The 22,811-nt window shown below is 45.9% G+C and overlaps 1 protein-coding gene across 2 annotated transcripts in view; it reads left to right on the top strand.

The window, feature by feature from the left end:
* The window catches only part of TMEM94 (transmembrane protein 94), a 53,447-nt gene continuing 30,636 nt past the window's right edge, over positions 1-22,811 (top strand). The window contains exons 1-6 of one of the 2 annotated variants that reach the window (XM_058039109.1): positions 1-48; positions 8,366-8,490; positions 19,849-19,968; positions 20,667-20,794; positions 21,348-21,484; positions 22,123-22,319. In XM_058039109.1, coding sequence (XP_057895092.1) covers positions 8,467-8,490; positions 19,849-19,968; positions 20,667-20,794; positions 21,348-21,484; positions 22,123-22,319 — 606 coding nt within the window. In that variant the 5' untranslated portion in view covers positions 1-48; positions 8,366-8,466. Of the gene's footprint in view, positions 49-8,365; positions 8,491-12,981; positions 13,180-19,848; positions 19,969-20,666; positions 20,795-21,347; positions 21,485-22,122; positions 22,320-22,811 lie in introns of those variants that run through there. The other variant, XM_058039108.1, reaches the window with a different exon arrangement.

Genomic DNA, 22,811 nt, shown 5'->3' with positions numbered 1-22,811 from the left:
GGCGGCGCGGCGGGCGAGCGGCCCCGCCGGCAGCGCCCGGCGCGGCGGGTGAGTACGGGCCGGGCGGCGGGGCAGGGCCGGGCTGTGGCCCTCTGGGGAGCGCGGCCGGGGGTCCCCTCCTCGGCTGGGGGCTGCCCGCCACGAGGGGGGAGGCCCGAGGCAGAGCCCGCGGCGGTCCCGCAGCCCTGCGGCCCCACTGCCCGCAGTTCGCCGGAGCGTTACCCAGCGGCTTAGGAGGAAGAGGAAATTAGAAAAGGACACACAAAAGGCAGTCTAAACACATGATGGCAGCTCAGCGCTCCGGCGGCTCTTCTCCCGCAGCTGCGGGGCAGGCTCCGGCTGGCAGCGCCACAGAGCACCGGGGCACCGGGCTCGGAGCATCCCCCGGTACACCGGGCTCGAAGCATCCCCCGGGACACCGGGCTCGGAGCATCCCCCCGGTATACCGGGCTCGGAGCATTCCCCGGTACACCGGGCTGGGAGCATCCCCCGGGGATACCGGGCTGGGAGCATCCCCCGGGGATACCGGGCTGGGAGCATCCCCCGGGGCACCGGGCTCGGAGCATCCCCCGGGACACCGGGCTCGGAGCATCCCCCGGGGCACCGGGCTCGGAGCATCCCCCGGGACACCGGGCTTGGAGCCAGGCCAGGGGGTGCCCATCAGCCGTAGGTGCGCTTGGGGTAGCTGCAGTTTCATACTCCGCATGAAGGTTTAGTGTCTGGTCCCAAATTCTGGCCTTTAGGAGCTTTTCCAGACTCCTTCCAATCGGGATAGCAGCATTCCCTCAGCCGGTTCTTTCCTATTGCTTCACTCCCGTGCCTGCTTCAGCGCAGTGTTCTGCTCAGCAGAACTTCATGGCACACTTTGTTTTGTCTCAGACGTCCACCTGTTTCAATTCTCAAAAGCTGTGATCCACACAGTTCTTGCTATTTGTTTGGGAGCTTTTCACTGTCAGAATAACAGAGGCTGTTATTGGTAAGGAAAAGCCTAACAAATCCCCTTTAAAAATACCATTACATAAAGCATGAGAAGTTTATCTTAGATGATACTGTCTACCCAGAAGATAGAGAGAAAAAGAAAACTCAAACAGTAGTGAAGAGTGTTTTAGTACACATTTAACACTGAGTTTTCACAGGAAATCTTGTACCACAGAAGAGTTTCCTTAAGTTAGGCTTACCAGTGTTAAAAGTTACCAAGATAATAGCAGAGACCATAAGCACCCATCCATCTTCCTGAGGCAGCTAGCAAGGCACAGATACTTTCATGTTTTCTCAGGAAAGGAAGCTACTAAGGACTGCTTCTTTAAAATCCTATTCTTTCCCCCAGCCATGGTAGAATAAACTTCCTAGTTGAACGGGCAGCTCACACACAATGGGACACAATGGAATAGTAGCACATGAGCTCTGTGAAACACTTTAAATTACTTAGAAATGCAGGTTTCTATGTAAACAAACTGTTACTCAACAGCTGCTGTACTGCATTAATCTACAGGGCTTGCTCAGATGTAGTAAAATTTGAATACCCTAGCAAGCAAACTAAATTTATTCTCCAAGAAGCCTGCCTAATATAGGCATCTGTAGAAATAGCTACATGGTGCTGGTTTTGTGCAAGATATGTTTTATTCTTTAGAGAAGGGTTTTATATTTCTTATATTTTAGTCAAGCTTATTGAAAAGAAATTTACATAATATTCTTTTTAACCGTGACCTTTTGAGCAAACACCTTGCCAACATTTTTTTTATCTGATGAGAGGATTAAGATATTAGTGCTTCTAGCCTCGGTTACCAAACAAATCAATGTTGGTGCTGCAGGTGGAAGCAAGAAAACAAGCAAGAAAACAATCCTTTGTCCTCTAATCTTCACATTGCATCTCTGTTTACATCTTGATCTGTCAGACCCTTACCCAAATTAGGTGCTGGAAGCCACTGCAAACACTCAGACCAACCTGCCCCAGACACAGCTCCGAGAAGGTGTGGGTTGGGAGGGTTTATAACCCCCTGTGGCTGGCTGGGACTGGCCAGGAGCAGAGCCAGAGGCCAGGGGGGATTGGCCAAAAGGGTTGGGTTGGTGAAAAGGGTTGGGTTGAGTTGCCAAAAGGGTTGAGTTGGCCAAAGGGGTTGGGTTGGCCAAAAGGGTTGGGTTGACCAGAAGGGTTGGGTTGGGTTGGCCAAAAGGGTTGAGTTGGCCAAAGGGGTTGGGTTGGGTTGGCCAAAACGGTTGGGTTGAGTTGCCAAAAGGGTTGGGTTGGCCAAAAGGGTTGGGTTGGGTTGGCCAAAAGGGTTGGGTTGGCCAGAAGCGTTGGGTTGAGTTGGCCAAAAGGGTTGGGTTGGCCAGAAGGGTTGGGTTGGCCAGAAGGGTTGACATTGGCCAAAGGGGCTGTGTTGACCAAAGAGAGTGACCTGCTTGGTCAGCATTGTCCCACATTAGACCTGTGGGAGCAGGGTTTGCTGTGGGTTGGTTGGGTTCACATCTGTGATAATGTGTGTGTTTGAGCACTAAATAGTGCACTGTGCATCTCTGGAGTGCTCCTGAGTAAAGACTTGGGGGGAGATTCTTCAGGAGCTGCAGAGAGCTCCTGTTTTCCTTTCACAGTAGAGTGAGGCAGCTCACTGCCCTGTGTCTAGACACAGCTCATCCTACATGTGTTCATCATGAAACTTTGATGGGGCTTGTGAGAACAGCAAAGCACACAATCTGTGAAGTGCTCTCCTAGGTTAGGGCTGTGCTGTGCTTGGGATGGGTGTTTGAGCTTGGTCAGATTGGCCTTCAGGTGCTCTTGGAAACTCCAGAGAACACCTTCCCACTGGCACAGGGTTTATCAAATATCTCCAAACTGGTGTAAGAATGCTTTTTTACCCATGTTTACTATAAACTGTGAATACAACACCTTTATTTATAATCTAGAATTAAGAGGAAAAGCTGCACTTTTGTCTCTGAGTCAGTGTATATCAGCAAAAATTGATTTGCTAAAAGGTCCTATAAATGCAACACAAGCTTTTTAAATTTTACTTTGTGCCATTTTCTTTCTGTGGTTTTCTAACATTTCAGTATTATTTAATTTTAAATAGAGGCAGTTATACAATCCTGGTTACAATATCATGATGATGAATGACAGCTGTCAATTTTGCAGTGAATTCTTCCATAGATTTGCTGTAAAAATTTCTTTTCAAGACATTGTGCCACAACATCTTGTCTCTGCAGAAGCTGTAGGGGCCCTTCCACCTTTCAGAATTGGGCCTTTTATTGCATTTTTCACTTTGATCCAGACTCTCTACATGCTGTGACTTTCTGTGGCAGGCACTACCTGAAGCAGAAAAAGTAAAGGAATCCTTTAGTTCCCAAACACACTTTTTTCTTTTTAACCAAGTAAGGAAAAATGAACACAGCAAATACTTCTCAGATTTACAATACCCTAATTTGTAGTAGTATCAGCCCCTGTGGAAACAGTGAGGTAGACTAAACTAATTATATAATTTTTTGATCATTTTCCTTTTGATAATTGCTTCTCAGCTCACAAAATGAAATTAAAACAAAAATGTTCTTTCACTTGTGGAACATCTTTTTTTTTTATCAGTCTAAATCTTGCAAGTAAACCAAAGGTCCTGTATCTTACAAAATATATATTCTGCCAAAGCAATTCCCTGCTCCCCTTCTCCCTCTTTGTTGCTCAGGTTTCATTTTGAGCAATGACTCTCTTTTGAAACAGTCCAACGTGCAAGTTCTGAATGTGCTGCAGAAATTAGGAAGGAGTCAGATATTTTTTATTAGAAAATCCTCAGCAAGGAAGGTTAAACAAAAAGTAATTTCACCTCTGAGAGGCACAGTTGTCAATGGATGACACTCAAAGTTCATTTCAAATTTAATCCTGTTTGTGATTCAGTGCAGAATAGACCTCTCTCTGATTCCTGTCATTTAGGAAGGGAAGCAGAGACTGTGTGAAATCAGCTCCTGATTCTTCACAGCCAGGCTCAAATGAGATATGTGACTGCTGCTGGGTTGATAATACTTAGCACATATACAACACTATTTCAGAGCATCTCACTTTACAGATACTAATAAATTTACTTCACAGTCTTCCTCTGAAGCAGATATGCTTATTCCTATCTGCAGTGTGGGGTTATTGAGGCAGAGAATGTTTAGCTGGCCCAAATTCTGACAAGTCTTTTTCACAGGCAGATACTGAAGCCAAGAAGTGTGTCTGCCAGCTCCCTTGCTGTAATTATTCCCTGCTCTCAGTGGGTCTCAAAGCAATTTAGAGAATCACTTGATGCACCTTTGGAAGGCCATCTATCAGCAAATGTGCCCATGTTGCAAATGATCAGGCAGACATCAGCTCCTCATGAGTAGGAAGGCCGTGTGGTTCTGCTGATATCAAAACAATCAGCTCAAATCAAAGCCATTTTCTCCAAGGCAGCTGCTTTTTTTGGTTATTATCTGTTCCCCCGTGTTTCTATTCTTGGTTGACAGATCAGGCTTCTGTTCTTGAGGAATTCACTTTTGGCAGCAAGAAATGTTCACACTCCCCATCATTTTTCATAGACTAATCTGTGTTGGGAATTTTCAGTAAATAACATGAAAGCATCAGTGATTGAACACTTTAGGGAAAATAGTATCATTAGGTTGATTTATTTTTCTCCCTAAAGACAGCAGCTTCTGAAACATATTTTTCTTTTCAACTGTCTATTGGTTCTATAATTGCCTGATCTTTCTTTTTGCTAGATATTTTATAAGTTTGGTAGTAATACATCATGCTGTATAGTTTTTTATTAAAATTCAACACTGCTGTCTCCTACTGATGGTTAAGTGATTTGAAATCCTTGGAAAATCTGAGCCATAGTATTTTTACCTATATAAATACACTGGCTGCATAAGGCATTGTTATTCAAGAGATGATCTGGTAAAGATAAGGGTGAATGGGCCCTTGCAAAGTTCTGCTGTCCAGAGGGATGTTTCAAACACTTGTTGATACTCACATTGAGCTACAAGACTTGCTCTTTGCTCAGGGCATTTCCAAACTGAAACAAGTTGAGGGGAATGTGGATGTATTTTCCAATTTAAAAAGGATATCAGACACACATGGCAACCCAGGCACAGGATTCACTCAATCATGTAAAATAGAGATATTCTGAGGTGGGTTGCAGACCTCTCCCCACAGCTGTGGGATAACCATTGCCTGGGTTTGCCATACAGGACTTCCAGACTGTTGGCTTGCTGTTAAACATTGGATTATTTGGTAAACCCCATCCTGGGTTTCACTCTTGCCCAACGATTTGGAAATCATTTTCAGGCTGAATGCAACATGATGACACTTGAACACCACATCCAGCCATTCCCAAGTTTCACAAACTGCTCTAGGCTTGAAAACCCTGAGGAGAATGTGCTGGGAAAGTGGAAGGAGTAAACTGCCTGCACTGGGAGCTTGTGGTGTCTGATTAGAGCAGCCACAGCTTCAGGCATCTCTGATTGTCTGCAGCTGAATATTTGACAGCCTCCAACATGTCCCAGCAAAGCAGTCCCACTTCATTTCTGGCCTGCAGACTGTAACATGTCGATGTGACTAATTGCCCGGGCAGACAGAGGAGAGATAAGAGCAGGGAGGACAGAAGGAAGCAGATATTCTAGTGTGGAGTAGCAGTGCACAAAACTAGGACAGGTCCAGAGTGTGGAGAGTCCCTGCAGCAGGGTGGGGATGGAGGTGGGAATTGCAGGAGTCTGGGAGGGGAGCACACAAGGACTTTGCAGAGTGAATGGATGCACAGCTCTGCAGATTTGAGGGCTGCCTCCAGAATTTATTAAGTTGCTGCAGCCTCAGTGTGTGAAGCTGTTTCCCAAGGGTTTGCAAGACCTTTGTAATGCATGTGAGGTGTTTAGTTGGAATGACAAAATTCTTGCAGTTTTATTTTGATGGATTCTGCATTTAAAAGAAAGTGTGCAAACCGCATCTTCAACGGCTCCAGTGCCAGTCCATGTGCAGAAATTGAGGAAGGTTGATTTCTCATCCTAGCTTGTCTTTGCTAATGGCTTCAGTTACCCCAGTACTAAGATATCCAACCTATCTGAGGTTAGCTGTGTTTGGAATTTTGGTTCTAAATGAAAATCCTTTTTAAAAGTAGGAAAATTAAACATTCTCCATGTTCTGTGTATCCTGATTGGCCCAGGAAGGACTTGCTTTCTTGCTTTCTCTGTGTGAAATGTCTACAGTCTACCCCTGCTGGTACCTGAAATTAGGGATGTGAGAAAAACTAAACTGCTTCTGGGCTGGTGAGTGTGTTCAATTTTTGTAGAAGCCCTGAATATGTATAATGATGAAGCAGTGCTTTGTGCACCCCTGATTATTTTCACAAGCTCTTGTTATATTGTCCATTACAGCTTTTGAATTTCTCTAAACAGGATATATTCACTCTTTCCAACCAATCCTTTGTATTTTTAACACCCTTGGTGTGTTTCCTGCTTCCTAGCACTGAAGGACTCCGGGGTGGTGTTCCTGAGCATGCCGGTGATGTGCTGTGAACTTTAGGGAATGGCGTGTTTTGCATTCAGGATCGCATTTCAGTTTGCTGCCAGAAGCAGAATGTCACTGAGGGCAGTGCAGAAATCCTGCCCAGCTCAGCCTCCTGCCCTCTGGCCATAGCCACCCACCCCTGCTGGATGCTTTTGAAATCCAGATCCAGAGAGAAATTGAGGCTCTTAGTTGTGTTTGAACGAGTGAGAGCATGGTGCATAAGTCTTTCAGTAGAGCAACTAATAAATCTTATCTTGGAGGGGACTAAAAGGAAGGATCATGGATTTATCTTAGTCCTTTTATTGTTAGTGACTGTTTTCTCCTTAAAATCATCTTGTCTTGCCTTCCCTTCTACAGAAGTCACTCTCAAATTAAAGGCAAGATACTAAGGCTCTAAACTGCTGTGTGCAAACACACAAAAATACTTTTTCCTTCTTCCCACTCCTGTCCCTTTGCTGGGAGCTCTCTGTCAGCTTCACTCCAGTAACTTTGTCTGATCTTCCCTTTGCAGTTGCTAATTGGCCTGGCAGGGATATGAAGAGACTGAAAATAACTTTATTCCCTCATTGTGTGCACATTGAAAGGGTCACAGAACAGAAAAGTAGGGCAGAGTCCAGACTGGTGGCTCATGCTGGGCAGCCTGGCAGCCAGAAAATGGCACTTGGAGGTGCTGGTTGTGGTTCTGCAGGCAGGTCTTTGATAACCAGCACTCTGCATATTGAATGCCTGCTCCTTGTGCCCCAGAATGCAGGTGCAGAAATACTGATACCTAACTGCAGAGTGGCTTTCTGAGTAAGCTTTTGGATGCCTTTTTTTCCTTGAGGTTATGCAGCATTGTCAGAGCTGAGCTGTAGGTGACTGCCACAAGGATGGGATCTCCAGGATCCTTCTCTGAAGAAGGTGGTGTTGTATAAACCAGGGTAGTAAATCTCAGCTGGCAAAGGCCAGTCCTGTGATATCTAGGAGGTGTGTGGGTGGTTTGGGTTGATTTGCATATCCAGCTGCTTCCTTATTTATTTGGATTTAAGAGAAGGATATGGCCAAGCCCTGAGCCTCTGTGTGAGATTAAAAAATAGAACCAGGAATTATTAACCAACAGAAAGACTTTCCCAAGACAATCATAGCATAATCTTATAGTATCATGTTGTGTTTATATGTAAGAGAGTTCTCTGGAGCAAGGTACACCAGAAAAGACATTTTGTGGAAGGAGAACAAATTTGTGCCATGGGAAGTAGAGGAGGGTGAGCTAGAAGAAGGATGTGAATTCCAGAGCTGCTTCCTGCCTCCATTCTGTTAGAGTCCCACTTCTGCTGAAAAGAGAAAAGGCCTAGATCTGTGGTCATTGGCAATGTTTTTAGGAGTTCTGGCCTATTTACTGGTGATCAGATCTGTGCTCAGCCCAGCAGCACAGCCTTGTGAAAGGTTGGATGTGATGTTCAGCAAATGGAAGAGTCATTACTGCTGGCTCCATTAGAGATTAGCTGGACAAAGCTCCTGGTAGATAAGAGTAACAAGACAAATAGCCATGGGTGACAGCTTGCTCCAACACCTGGTGGAATCCAAGCTTTGTCAGCCTTTTTTTGGAGGGTTGCCCAAAAGCCTGTCAGGCCCACAGTCATACTCTTACTCTGCACTGCAGGGAACTTAATTCATCTGTGCATGTCAGATTTTGGGGAGAGTTAAGCTAACTTAACTTCTGAGTTATGGGGTGGGTTGATGCAGTATTAGAAGGACTTTAATCTCCCTAGTTCTCCTTCTTTTTAAAGACCAATCCTGTAATTTGAATTTTATGAATTTCATCACTTTCTTATCCTAAAGGAAGCAATGTGAGAGACTTGATTGCTTCCCCTTCTGTTTCTACAGATGGTGATGTGGTAAATGTAGCCAGGCTCTTCTGTACCAGGAGACATTCTCCCCTGAGGAGCAGTCCCCTTTTCTGGACATGCTAACAGAACTGCACAGCCATGGACCTCAAGGAGAAGTGTCAGGTAGGTTTGCTGATAACAGTTACACCCAACTTAAGTGTTGAGTCCTTTTAAATGTCTTTATTGTTTTGGGTCAAGATTCTCTTGGTGGTATTATTATGTAGAGGTGTGATCCATGGTTAGTATGGAAGCTGAGAGTTCTGTCACCTTCACACCCCTGTTTCAGCAGGGAAATCCTTTGTGGGGTGGGACTGAGGCACCCCAGTGGGACAGCACGGGGGGGTGTCCTCTGTCACACCTGCAGTGTCCCTTTTGAGCTCTGAGCTGGGGCTCCATTCCCATGGACACTCAACTCTGCTTCACTTGAAGGCTGAATTCACGGAAAGATTTTTTAAATAAATCAGGGCAATGAAATCATCTGAGTCCAGTTTTGCTGACGGTAACTTGGGGTCTCAGCCAGCTCTGGTGAGAGAACAGTCTTGGCTTTTCTCTCTGCTGTCCCTTTCCCCACCACACCATGAGCTTTTGTCTGTTGGCTGTCTCTCTTTTCTCTGGGCATCCCTTCCTTGCTGTTTTGTTTGCAGCAGTGAGAAATGGTTTTGTTCATGAGTGCAAATACCTGCTAGGGACTCACTAGACCAAAAGATACTACAGCAGTGTGAGTGACTTTGAAAGGGCAGTTTTTCACATCAGCTGTGGCACTTGCCTGCTCAGCTGCTCCTTTGCTGGGTTTCTGCTCTGAGCTGTGCTGGGCTCACTCCTGCCCCAACCTCTTGGTTCTTGGAGTGCTCAGAGGATGTGTTTGACCTATGTTGTTTTATATCAAATTGCTTTATTACCATGGAGTTAACATTCCAATGAGGACAATTATCTCCTTGTTCTCTTGTTAGTGACATCATGGGCTAATCTGGTATTGATGATTTTGAGAGAAGATGCAATTACCCACTGTGTGGATGGGTGTGTTCTGTGTAGGATCTGAGGGCACCAGAGAGAGCAGGGCACAGTGGGGACACTTTCACTGCAGGTCACTATATTTGGCTCACCTTTCTCATGTGATATTCTCCACTCTACAGTGCAGGAAGATCATATCAAATTGCTGGACAGGCAGCAACCTTTAAAAGCCTATTAGGAAAATGTCCTGGCAAGGAGGTTACAGGGGGAATCATGGTGTTCTCAGGTCCTAACCTCCTCTCCTGACTGCTTGAAACTTTTTCTCCCTCCTTTCTGAATGGGTATTAAAACTGAAGGCAAGAGATCACCACAGTCTTTTAAATAGGAATTAAAAAAAACCCCACAGATACATAAAGCTGCATTTTACAACTTATTTTGTTTGGATTCTGAGGAAAGACCATGATTTTATACTTGTTAGCAACCTTGAGCAGGGGGTTTGGAATTAGATGATCCTTAAGGTTCCTTTCAACCCAAAACATTCTGTAATTATTATTTGGTGCTAAGGAGTTTGCTGTTTTTTTGTTTTTGTTTTTTTTTTTTTAATATGGCAGATCCTCGTTCCACCCCATCTAAGGTGGAATCTCTCTTCCTTCCCAAAGTGAAGAACTTGGACACATACACAATGATAAGGGAACAAATTAATTAACCTGCTTTGTAACCTCAGCAGTAAGTTTGATGTACTAGGTTTATTTTAAAATGCTAAAAATAAAGTGAAGCCACGTGAAAACATCACTCCCAAATCTGGCTGAGAGCAATCCCAGCAGTATGTGTGTGTGTGTGATGGAGAGTTAGCACTCCTGGAGCAGGAGATGTGCTCAGAGCCCTGCTGCAGCACACACAGCTGCCACTCAGATCAGACACTGAGTCCTCTGGCTCCAGTTGGCTGATGAGTTCCCTTGTCAGGAATGGCTGAGGATCAGAGTTTGTCAGGTGTAATGCAGGCTGCCTTCCAGTTTTTGCCAGAAGCCAGACACCACAGAGAAAGGCAGAGAGTATTCTTAAATTAAATGTGCTGATATTCTTGTTCTTTCTCCTCCTCCTCTGACTTTTTAATTTTCTGTGTGTTTCTGAAGTGAATTTAACCTTGTGAAAGGTGCCAGAATCTCTGCTCCAAGAGCACTCAGCACATACTGAGAGAGCAGCACTGATTGCCACAGGACAGTGGCAGGCTCCTGAGCTTGGGTTGCATTAGCCACAGGCTGGATTTGCAGCCACACAACTAATAAAAATGATTGACATCATTCATTGCACAGTTAGCCATAACAACTGAGCTGTATTGTCCCATGTAATTGCTGCAGCCTGGATACAGCACTGTGCTCCAGCCCAGAGCCTGGAATTGTGTTCAGGGAGCCTGGGCTGTGCTCTCCCTTGCTCCAGCACTGTTGCTCCTTGTTCCAGGCTGCCCAACAACAGATACAGCCCCACCTTTGGACTGAAAAGTAGCCCAAGTCCTTTGCCATTTCTCATCCTGCCAGTGACTGTGTCTCTGTGTTTGTTCCCTGCTGTTCTCTAAAAGCTCAGCTCTTCTTCCAAGGGCTTTTTCACAAACTGATCCTTTTTCCACAGGTGTCTCTCATTTATGCTGCAGATTTTGCATAGGGCAGCCCCTGCCTTTATACTCAGCCTTCTATTCCAAGTCCCAGTTTTACCTTCAGATCCCAAGTTTTTGTCTTCTGCTCTTTCATTATATTATTTGATGCACAAATGCATATCCAAATGCACTTTCTGATATCAGAAGGAAGCTAGATAGTACAAATTACTGCCCTACATAAACACTTCAGAGCAAGGTCTCTTAGCAGTGGGGTAAACAAGAAGCAGCAATTTTATCCAATGCCATTTGTGTCCATGAGCAAAGCTGGAGTTTTGAGGTTGGGACAAGGATTGTGCCTGGTATTGCACAAGCAGGTTGTTTTATTCACTTTCATTCAAGTCTTCAAAAGGTACAAAGCCATGGGAAACAGATCAGCAAGCACTATAATGAAGAAGGGGTCTTACAAGCATATTTATTGTGTGAGGGTTTATCTACTCTTACCCAGTCTTGTTGCTGATATTTTTCTTTTTTCTCTCCTTTTTTCTTTGTGTTGAAAGGAGTAGTTGAGTAGCTCCTTAGCAGGCAGGAAAGAAAAATTGTGCCATTAGGACATTTTCTTGTTTTTTTCAGTATAAAATTGTTGTCTAGGAAACAAAATGCTCTACAGAAGGATAAAGGATGTTTTGCCTCTCTCTCTTCTGCTTTCTCCTGAAGTTACATTAAATAATTACAAAGTGTCTGCTTCCCTTCAGCTTTGGCTCTGGGAGCTTAGTGAGATCACACAACCATGTGTAACTCAGTGCCAACATACCAGTGATAACCAGACCTTGTGCTGGGTTTATTGTGAATATTGAGGCCATTTAATCTCTGCCCTTCTGGCTTAAAACCCATAATATGGGCTGTGCCTAATGAGGCATTTAAAGGAAAAAGGAAAGGAAAGGAAAGGAAAGGAAAGGAAAGGAAAGGAAAGGAAAGGAAAGGAAAGGAAAGGAAAGGAAAGGAAAGGAAAGGAAAGGAAAGGAAAGGAAAGGAAAGGAAAGGAAAGGAAAGGCTTGTCCAGGCAGGGTAGGTGAGTCCAGACACCTGTACGTGGTTTTCACAGCTGCACAGTGTGCTGAGACTGGAAGCCCTGGCAGTGCCTGTCCTGTTTGGTACCAGCCAGTGCAATCCTTGGCAAGCTGCTGGGGTGGTGCTTGGCTGGGCCACTTCTTTACCCCTTTCTGTGTGAAATGAAAGCAATTGTTTTAGTGATTGCTCTGCAGAACTAGGAAGCCCCAGACAGAATTAGGACAGCGCTGAAGTGGGAGCTAAATAAAAACTCAATTATAAAGGTGTATCTCTCCAACAGTGGGAAGGAAACATTCCTGCAAAAGATGGGAATGAGAGAGAGGGCTCATTCCTTCTTCACCTTTCTATCCCCTTGTTGTTTTTCCACCCAGACCTTCCCTGTCTAACTTATCCTTTGCCTCCTGTGTGCCATGCCCAGGTAAACATGGAGCCCCAGGCATGGCTGTGGTGAATTTATGTGCACCTTTTAGTTCAGATTGTGTGGCTCAGGATGAATATGGGATGCTGAGAGGGGCTTTTCTAGCATTCTTTATCAGCAAGAGAATACTTCAGACAGGACCTGTAACCATCTCAACTTGTTTAAATAGCAAATACTTGTATTTTTGTATTGAGCTTGAATCCAAAGCTGTGGAGTCATCTTGGTCTCAATTTAGTGTTTTCCATGCCTACTCAGGTGTTCCTTCCTGTAGTATATTTTATAGCACTTTGTCCTACCTAATTTGCCATCTGCTTTTGCCCAGACCCCTGTCTGTCAGCACCATTCCTTCCTGTGCGTGCACATGCAGCTCTGCAGGCAGCGAGCCCGGGGATCCTCGCTGTGTCGGCTCCATCTGATGAATGAACCATTCCCTCTGACATCTGGTGCTATCCTGGGCAAACTTTCTTCCCTCTCTGCTTTTTTCTCCCCCTGCTTCCATCCCTCCTGCTCCCTGCTCCCCACCCCCATTGGCCGCCTCCTTTGGCTCTGCAGCGTGACTGAGGCAGGCTGAGTTAATCAGCACACTGGTGCTTCACTCTGCTGCTTCTGCCTCGTTCTCTGCGGCGCTGGGCTCTGCACAATCTTGCTCCCTCTCCCTCTTTGCTCTCTCATTTCTGGAGAGCAGCAGCAGTGCAAGTTGCTGGGGAGGTGGTGCAGGAATTTAGCCCAGATGCTCTTCAAGCAGGCCGATCTCTGGATCCCCCAGCAAGGCAAATGTCGCAAAGTAAGTTCCTCTGCCTTAACATTTAATTTCAAAATGGCTTTCCCTGTCTCCCTCCCCAGTCTGCATCCTGCCTGATGTGATGGGGCATGAAGAGCTTTGAGGTTTTGGGGGAAGGAGGTTATGGCAGGGCATGAAAGAGGGAGTGATGATTTTAGCTGGGGAATAGCTTGGTTTTGGCAGTGACAGGGTAAAGAAACTGTTTTAAACTGCAGTTTTAACCCCAGGACCAATAGGAAGATCCATACAGGATTTTAGCTGCTGACTCCTGCTCTGCTGCCCCTTTGCTTCGTGGCTTAAATTTGTCTGTTGCTTCTATAGGCTTTGATCTGTAAGTGTTGAACCTCCTCATCCCTGTGGGATCTGTCTGGCAGTGTACCTGCCAGGCTGGGTCATTGCTTTGGTCCCCAAAGTCTTCAGCTGAAGAAGTGGGGATGGGAAGGAAACTATCAGGGGATGAAAGATGTACTGAAGTTCTGTGGATTTCTGAGCATTGCTGGCCTCTGGTGGGGGGGCATTAGCATTCCCTGGAGGGAGCTCTGCATTGGCATAAAGCACTGCTGTGTGTTGAAGCCAGGATAAATACAGACTCCTAACTGCTCTCTGAACTTGGAGAAGTAATGCAACTGGCTAAATTACAGTAATTAAAGCTTAATAATTGTGTAGTGTTTCCAAGTGCTGCATAAACCCTGTCTCTTCCTGCCAGCAGCCTGGTGGGACAGGTAACTGTGGTTGGGGATTGGTTGCTCCAAACAGGAATGAAGGGATGGACAGAGAAATGTACAATTCCAAACTGGGCTGTTTCCTGGGGAGCATCTGCCTCTCTCTCTGCTGCTGAGGAGAAGCAAAGTGCTGGGCTTTGCATTACCTGTGTAGAAAGGTTGATTGTGCCTGTTGGCATCTTTACTCCGTGCTTTATGGAGAGCATAAAATGTGGATGCTGTTGCATGGATTAAAATGGACCCTGTGCACAGCAAAGTGCATCAGTGATTCAGGCTGCCTTGGCCACATCTCAGAGCTCTGTGCTCCTGCAGCTCTGTCTGTTTGCAGGCCCTGTTAGTGAACCTCAAAGCATCCACCCTGGAGCCCCTGCAGGCACCCAGTTACCCAGCTGGGGGGGTTCTTTTGTCCAGGGGCAGCAGGAGGCCTGGGCTGCCTTTCATCCTGGGCTGCATGGGGTGGGGAGCAGACACTTGCTGCCTGCTGCTCTCTCCATTAACTTGGGCACTGCTGTGCTGAAGACTCTGCTTGTTTCACTTGATTTGAGACCACCAGCAGCTAAGCTGAGGCTGCCAAGCTCACGTCAGGTGCATTCAAACCAAGTGTAATAGCTGTGTTCCTCATGCCTTCTGGTGCTTTTCCCAGCATGTCCAGGTTTAAAGGCAGTGGTTCCCACAGAGCATGGTCTGCTTGGTGGAGCTGCCTGGATTGTGCAGATATCCACAGACATTTCTTTTTCCTGGCTTTCAGTAGTGTTCAGGTTGGCTGGTGAATGTTATAATCTTCACAATTACAACAGTAGGTGGGGAGTCAGTAGCCGCATCAGAGAATGAGAAACTGAGGCACAGAGGAGTATCTGATTTTCCCACTGTCTTGCAGAAACCAGTGGCAGAAGAAATTAGAGAATCCAGCTGTCCTGACAGTCCAGAGTCTTAATCAAAAATTCATCCCGGGGAATAGGAATGTGTCAGGGGGGTGATTGATGTAGCCTGGGTCATTAGAGAAACATTCTTGCCTGGACTCAGGGAGTCTCATCTCTTAGAAAAAGTAGCCAGGAGAGCACCAAGAAAGACAGAAAGCAAGGCTGGCACCAAGGATGGGGTAATAAAGGGAAGTTTCTGCCCAGACTGACTGATGGGCTGGCCCTGCTGGTTCCATGTGTGTCACTCTGTAGCAGGGATGAGCCATTTCAGACAGTCTGAGCACTAAGTCAGCAGCTGCAGGTGTACAGGAGCTGCAGCATCCTGATGGCTGGTTTGCTTTAGAACAAGAATAAATCCCTCTCTAACACTAGGCTGCTGTATGAAATGCTACCCCAAGAAATTGTGTGTTGTCATGTATTTGATGTCTGTCATCCTCTCTGATCAGACCCAAACCCCCACTTTGTGCCATATTGTGACTTACCCTAAACAAGAATCTGCCTTACAGTAATAAATGCAAATATATTTGGTGGAGTTACTCCTTATTGTGTGTTTCTGAACCTGTGAATAATGCTTACAATTTCAGGAGGTGTAATCCCTGAAGTAGATTAATCACTTGCAAAGTGTCATTGTTAAATTAAAAACTGCCTTCTTATTCTGCTAAGGAATGCAAAATAGCTCCCAGGAAAAGGAAGAACATTCTGCTGCCCAGTTTCCCACCTCCAACTGTTCAGATCTGAAAAGCAATTGAGTAGAGGTGTTATAAAAGGAGTGCAGCCTGGAAAGAGGGAGACAGTCTGACAACTGCCTTGCAGGGGTTTGCACCACTCTGAATCAGAGGGGTGGATCTGCAGTCTATGAGAATTGAAACTCGTAGCAAATATTTTGTATTCTGTTCACTTATTTGCCTAAACAGTCTTTGTAAAAGCAGTTACACTCAAGTGTACAGCAGTCTTGGTGAGAATCCCTTATTCTGCAAGGGACTGAATCCACAGAGGATGGATGATTCAACCCAATTTGCTCTGGAAAGCAAGGAATATATTTGTGTTCCTGTATTATTAAAAAAAAATATTTGGCACACATTATATCAACATTTACTGGTACAACAAATAAATATGCTGCTATGGATGTGTAATGGCTGTGAGAAAATATAAGAGGACTTAAATATATTAATATTTTGTGTCAATTTCTCTGTACACATTCTGGGATCTCCTTCTTTTTTCCTCTGGAAGAAGCTGCAAGACCTCTGTCTTTCATCAGGTAGCAGAGAGTGTGAGATGGCTGATAAACTTTTAAGGTAATTTTAAACGATTCTATGTGTAGAAGAACAAAATTGGAATTTTAGGAAGAGAGCTCAGTGGTGAATTTGCGTGAGGATGAAGGTGGGCTGCAGGAAGCAGACATGGGTAGGTGGTGTTGCTCGGGAACAACTTCAGTTGTGGGAGGAAAAATCAGAAAATAACTACACTTTTCCTACCTATCAGCCTGAAAATGCTCCTGCAACCTCTGAGGAAGGCAAAGAGAACCTATTTGCCACGAGCCAGGCAAGGCTATGGATTTAAAAAGCTCCTGGTATTTGACAACTTATTTATCCCTGTCAAACTGTGGGGGGTCAACCATAAGGACAAGGCAAGGAGAAGTCTGAAGGTGCTGTGACTCCTCATCTCCTGCCTCTGAGCTGCTTCTTGTTTCCTTCCTGAAGAGCCAAACCTGCTCCTAACCCTGGGCATTTGCAAGATCTATCTCAGGTTCCCTTTTCCTAATGTTTTCAGGCAAGCTAAGCAGTAATTGAACATGTAGAATATTTACTATGAGTGGAGAAATTCACACATCTTTTCATGTTCCCATCCAGTCCACACCTCAGCGCATTCATTGCCTCTAGAGAATAAAATCACATGCACAAAGAAAATGTTTTTCCCCTAGCAGCCATCCCATCAATCACAACTCTTGGGAGCCCTGATAGCATCCCAAAGCAGAAGGATGCAATCATCCCCTTGTACCTGGCTCTGACACCGAGGCTGGGATGGCCAGGGCAGGGGCAGCTCCAGGGGAGCCCTAAGTGCACTCAGAGGCTCCTGTGCTCTCCAGGGCTAAGGAGGAAGCAACTGCTCATTTTGTCCTTAGGACTTTTTGCCTTTAGGCACAGGCAAAAGGAAAGTACAGCCTTTTAAAATGCCTCCTGATACCCATCAGGGGTTTGCTTTCACTGTAACCTGAAATTTACTGCTGCTCTTTCTTTGTTGTTCTTCAGAGGAAGCCCTATGCTAAGGCAGCTGGGTAGGAAGGTGTCTTGCTGTTTCTGTTTGCACCGGAAAATTAGCAGCTTTCTCTTTGAGTGTAACTTTCTAAAGCAAAGATGTGAATGTTGAGGTTTTTTATTAATGAACTGACACCTCCTGTGAACAGCTTCTTCACCCTGGGGTGCTCACTTCCCGGTTCGTGGCAGGAAGAGCACTTGCAGCTGATGAAAGGCTGGAAAGATCCCTCTGGGACAGCTTCAGAGCCTGCGTTTGCCAAAGGTTTACTTAAGGGCATTTGAAAAATGCCTCATTAGCAGTTGATGGCTTAGCAGGGCAGCTTTTGTTGTGAAAACCTGGAGCTGCCCCTTGCCAGGAGCTCATGGGGGCTCTTCTTGCCTGTCCCTTTCATTTGGGTCCCAGGCTCTTTCCCTTGATGCTCACCCACAGCAGGTTCCCCCAGTGCCCCCAGCTCCCCTCGCTCTCAGCATTACAGGGTGTGTTTACCAGGCTGGCTCTGCCTCCTGTGCAGAATACTCCATGTTCTGAGTGTCAGGATGGGTGTTTAACAATTCCTGCCCTTCCTGCCCTTCCTCTTCCCCAGCCCTGCCACACTGCACTTGTCCTTTGTCACCTACTACAGCCACGTTCCTTTGTGGCTGCCCTTATCTTGACTGACGCTGTGCCAAACCAGTAACTCCTGTGTAAAGTCTGGAGCAGGTGTGCAAGTGTTTCAGGAGCCTTTTTTGATTGCCTCTGGATTTGCTGCCTTTCTGTGCTCACTGCCTGCTGTGCAGTGGCAGTTTCTCTTTCCAGGCACTGTGTGACTGTAGTAATGTTGGCATTAAGTGCAGCTTTCCTCTCATTTCTTCTGTAGCTCTTGATGAGTGCATTGGAACCAGCTCAGTGTCTAAGCAGACTTGGCTTTTCAGTTCAAATCCCTGTTATTTTTGCTGCCTTTCATTCAGTGTGCTTTATTTATCTATCTGCTTTCTCTGTGCTGGAGAGGATTTATACATCTGTGGGTGCCTTGCTCTGCCCTGGACAGGCAGCAGTCAGACAAGAGAGAGAAGCCTGATTGAGCCTTGCTTGATGTTGCTCTCAGACACTCCTGTTTGCAGCACTCTGTGGTGCAGCAGCGTGGCTGGTGCCAGCTCCACTGCCATCTTCTCCTCTGGGAGTCTTTGAGACACTCCTGTGTTTAGTTCTGTGCTGATGTTACCTGGGCTGCTTCCAAGAACAACACAAGAACTGCTTCCTCTATTCCTAAAACTGACACAGAGAATGAAAACTGCAGCAGGATTATTTTTAGTTCTGTGAAAGTGCAGCTGAAGCAGCATTGCTGGACTCTGCCTGGACAGAATTTGCTGTTTCAGGTTGTCTCTGATAGGTGGGGAGAGTGTGTGTGTGGTGGATGGTGTTTGAAAGAGAATTTATGTTCTGTTCCTCAATAGTGTCACAGTTTTGGACTGGACCATCAATGCAACTGAGTCTGAAGTCCAAGATTAGTTTCCAGTAAATGTTCATCATGAAACCATGCAGTTGAGGAACGGGAAGGACAGATCAGAGCCAAGCTGCACTTGCAGAGCTGGGTGTGTGCAAGCAGCCCCTGAGGAGCAGAGCTGCTGCAGTCTGAGGCCATGGTGGGTTTGGCAGGGCTGGGAAGGGCTCTGGGAGCAGCAAGAGCTGCAGCTCCTGCCTGAGCTCTGGGCTGTGTCACACTGCTGGGGACAGGAGGGACAAACTTCCTGCCTGTTTGTGTTCAGTAGCTCTGTACTCTGGGCACAGTGGGACACACGTGAACATTTCTATATGCAGGATATCCTATGTGCTGTACATGCTCAATGTGTTTGTATTAAAACATTAAATGCCCAGGAGAACTTTTATTTAGCAGTTTCCCCCTGTAGCCCTCTCGTGGACACCTGCCTGTTCTTGCCTGTTGATTTGCTGTCAGTGATCTGGATTTGAAAGAAAGGAGAGTGCTCATGCTTCTGGCCCAGAAATGCAAGTGTTTACCTGACTTTATTGTTACCAGCATCTTATGGCAGCATTTTCCACATGGCACACTGCTGGGATGTGTCTTTTGGGACTGCTGCTCTTTGATGGGCACTGAGGGAGCAGTGCTGTGAACTCTGTGCTTCCTGCAAGTCCAAATGTGTCCCTTGCAGTTCAGCCCTTAAAACTCCAGTGTTTGCTCTTGTAAGAGGAGGTCATGGATGGCAGGGTCATGTCTGATCCTGAACTGATCTATGGCCTGGCATTTAGATCTGGGAGCTTATGCATCAAAGTAGCCACAGAGGCAGGACTCACAAACAAAAATCTGCAGCAAGCAGTTGTGGAAATTGCACCACTCTTGTTTTGAATTGTGGATATTCTACTACTTAGTTTTTACTATTGTTAGCAAAATTCATCCTGTATCATTAAAATTCTGCCATAACTGTGTTTTGTTGTCTCTACAAGCTGATACCAGTTCAAGCCTGCATAACCTCTGTTTGTATTGTCCTCGACCTCTACTGATTAGATCTTGTTTCACAGAAATGACTTGGTATTGTGCTGTGATAAAGTATTTATCAGCACAGTCAGGACTGGTTTGTTTACTTGATACTATCTAAGTGCTCTAATTCCAGCCAGCAGTCTAAAGTTCACAAGAGGGAAGATGATTTCAGGAAAATGGAGAATCAGGCTGGTGATGATAAGTGCAGGGCATTCACAGTCACATGCTCTGTCAGCCACCAGGAAAAAGCCCAAAAGGAAAATAGGGAAGCACTAACCAGTTTATTTTTCTGACACCTCAGGATGAGATGACCTCAAGTTTGGGCCTGACCACAAAGAAAGCCCTCACGATCCTGAGAGACCAATTGTCAGCACTGCTGGAGGGGCACCAGAAGGAACGGAAAAAAGGGACTTCATGGAAGGTGAGGCACCAAACAGCACAAGTTGGGCACTTGGTCTCCCCTTCTCAAAGTAAAGATGAGGGCTAAACAGAAATTGGCTGCATTGTCTCCCAGAGTGTCCAGGTGAGGAACTGCTGAAGTCCTTGGGAGCAAAGCAAGGAGTCTAAGGGTGAGTTTCTGTGAGCACTTCTCTCCTGGATGCCAAAGCTCTGGAGGAGCCTCTTGCCCTTTGAAGGATCTCAGGACTTCAGGAGCCACTAAGGGCAGTGAACTTAGAGGGTCCATCTCAAGTGGAGATAAAAGAGCTTAGAGGGTCCATCTCAGGTGGAGATAAAAGAGCTGTGAATCTCAACAGTCTCCCCTTGTCCTCTGTGTTTGCCTGGGATGTGTGTTGAATACAAAGTGCCAATGTTTATGCACAGTGCTTGAAAGTGTGCCGTGGTTGGTCAGTGACAATAGGACAGCCTGGCACAGAAGCCTTTTCATTCTTCCAATGGAGAAAAGCAGCAAGTGTTGACCCAGACTCACCAGCTGAATATCCCTTGGTGCTGAAGGACTCACACAATGGATCTGGGATGCTCTGTGTCATGTTCAGGGGTTTTGCAAAGTTCTGTTCTCCCTGGAGCACCAGCTGCTGTCTTCACCCTTTCTCACTCTGCTTTTCCAAAGGTCTGGCTCTGTATTCCACGAGTGCTGACTGTGCTGCTCTCCCTTTGCAGGAGGTGTGGAGGAGCAGTTTCCTGTACCATGGTAACCGCTGCTCCTGCTTCCACTGGCCTGGTGCCTCTCTGATGCTGCTGGCAGTGCTGTTGCTGCTGTGCTGCTATGGGAGCCAGCCACAGGGGAGGTGAGCAAAGCTTCCTGTGCTGCTTAACTGAAGCAAGGTGGTGGTTTTGTATAATCTGTGATTGACATAAGTGTTGTCCCTCATTCTGTCCAGATATTTAGGTATCAGTGTAGTCACACTGGTAATTTCCTATCAATCCCTTTCACAAAACTTCAGCCAACTTAATTCTACCTGTAATAGACCCAGAGAGTCTCCTCCTGGGGTTTGTTTTTATACAGCATTCCTAGATCTTTAAGACTTCTAAGGCATTATCATAGGAAGCATTTTGAAACTGGAGAAATTAGTGGCTCATGGGAGAAGTTAGTGTGCTCTACATGCATTGGCCATATTTGTAAAGTATTTTTTAATTGAGATGGGTCCTTTCAGACCTCTCTGTTGTCTTTATCCTAAAGAAGTGTGATCATGCGTTTCTTTTTGAGCCATGAATCTGTGAGATGTGGAAATAAACAACCAGGCAGTTGAGTGTTTATCTCTGTGGGTGTCTGGCAGTGTATTCTGCTTGTTTACTCAAACCTCATGCGCATTCTGCTTCCTCCTGTTTTGCTGTGTGAAGCCAAGGTGCTGAGATAGTCAATGCACTGGCACTGTTCCTCCTGCTCCTCTTGGATCTCCTCATGATCGGGCGTCAGGAGAGGCTGAAGTGCAGAGAGGTGGAGAGGAGGCTTCAGACCATCGTTGATAAGATAAACGGTGAGGTCTCCTTCATCTGTCCCATTTGCACTGGTGTTTTCCTCCCATTGAATCTTTCCCCAAACCTCATCACGTGCATTCCTAACTAAGCTTGCTGACCTTCCCCCGTGTTGCACAGAAGCAGGCTGTGGGAAGTGTGTTCTCCTCCTGCCTGTCCTGTACAGTGGTTATTTTGAGCTGTCATGTGGCCATGTGCTTCCAAGCTGTGTGTTAGCAGGTGGGCGTCTGTTATGGCTGTGCTTTGGAGTAATTCAGATCCTCACATCCTTACCAAAATATCTGCCTTGCAGCAGATGAGGAGGGGAGAGCACGTGGGGTTGTGCCACAACATGGAGCAGAAGGAAATAAATTGCTGTGCATGAGCATCACCTCAACAGGGGCTCTGGGACCTGAGGGGGCAGTTCCTTTCAGTGGGGCAGTTTAAGTACAGCCTTTAGCTTTTCTGTTGTACAGGTTTTTAAAAACTGTGTAGTTGTTAATACTGAGTGGAGAGAGAGGGGAAAATCCATCAAGGAGGAAGAGAGAGATGATAAAAGACCACTGGAATGGGCTGAGCTTAGCTTTGGGGGACTTAAAACCACTGCAGGATGTAAATCCAGAGTTCTATGACTTCATTCTTTCTCACTTTGTGTTTTCAGATACACTTGGCAAAGAGGTGAAATGGCCAGACTCCATGTACCCTGACCTTCACATGCCTTATGCCCCATCCTGGTCCCTTCACTGGGCCTACAGGGATGGCCATCTTGTCAACCTGCCCGTGAGCCTCTTGGTGGAAGGAGATGTTGTGGCTTTGAGGCCAGGCCAGGAATCATTTGCTTCTCTGAGAGGGATTAAGGTAACTTGCTTGTCTAATTTCCCTGGCCTGTAACGATTGATTTCCCAGGTTTTTCATGCTAATACTCTAATTCCCAGAGAACAAATTATGGAGTGTTTGGTTTCTTCTGACCTTGAAAATAGCTTGAAATTGCAGTTCAGTCAAGGACAGTGCCTAGTTAGCCAGGCTGCATCTTCTCCATGAACTCTCAAACTCACTGGACAGGAGACACCGATGTTACACAAAAGCACCAGATTTCCTCCTCTCTCAGGTCAAGGGGAAAATGTAATGTGCTGCTAAATATAATGAGTGAATCTATCCAGTAGGATAATATGACATACAAACCTCATCCTTTATCCTGCTTTTTATGTGCAGAAATAAAGTTTGTCTGCTTTGACCTTCTCCTTACTACTGATTTGAGAAGGTAATATAAAATACCTGGTGTAGAAGTAAATTAACTACTCACTTACAAGATCTGTACAAAGATTTTACTGCTTGAAGAAGGTTGGAAAA

Source organism: Melospiza georgiana, chromosome 21, assembly GCF_028018845.1.
Source record: "Melospiza georgiana isolate bMelGeo1 chromosome 21, bMelGeo1.pri, whole genome shotgun sequence".
NCBI lineage: Eukaryota > Metazoa > Chordata > Aves > Passeriformes > Passerellidae > Melospiza > Melospiza georgiana.
This window is presented reverse-complemented; position numbering and strand designations above follow the sequence as displayed.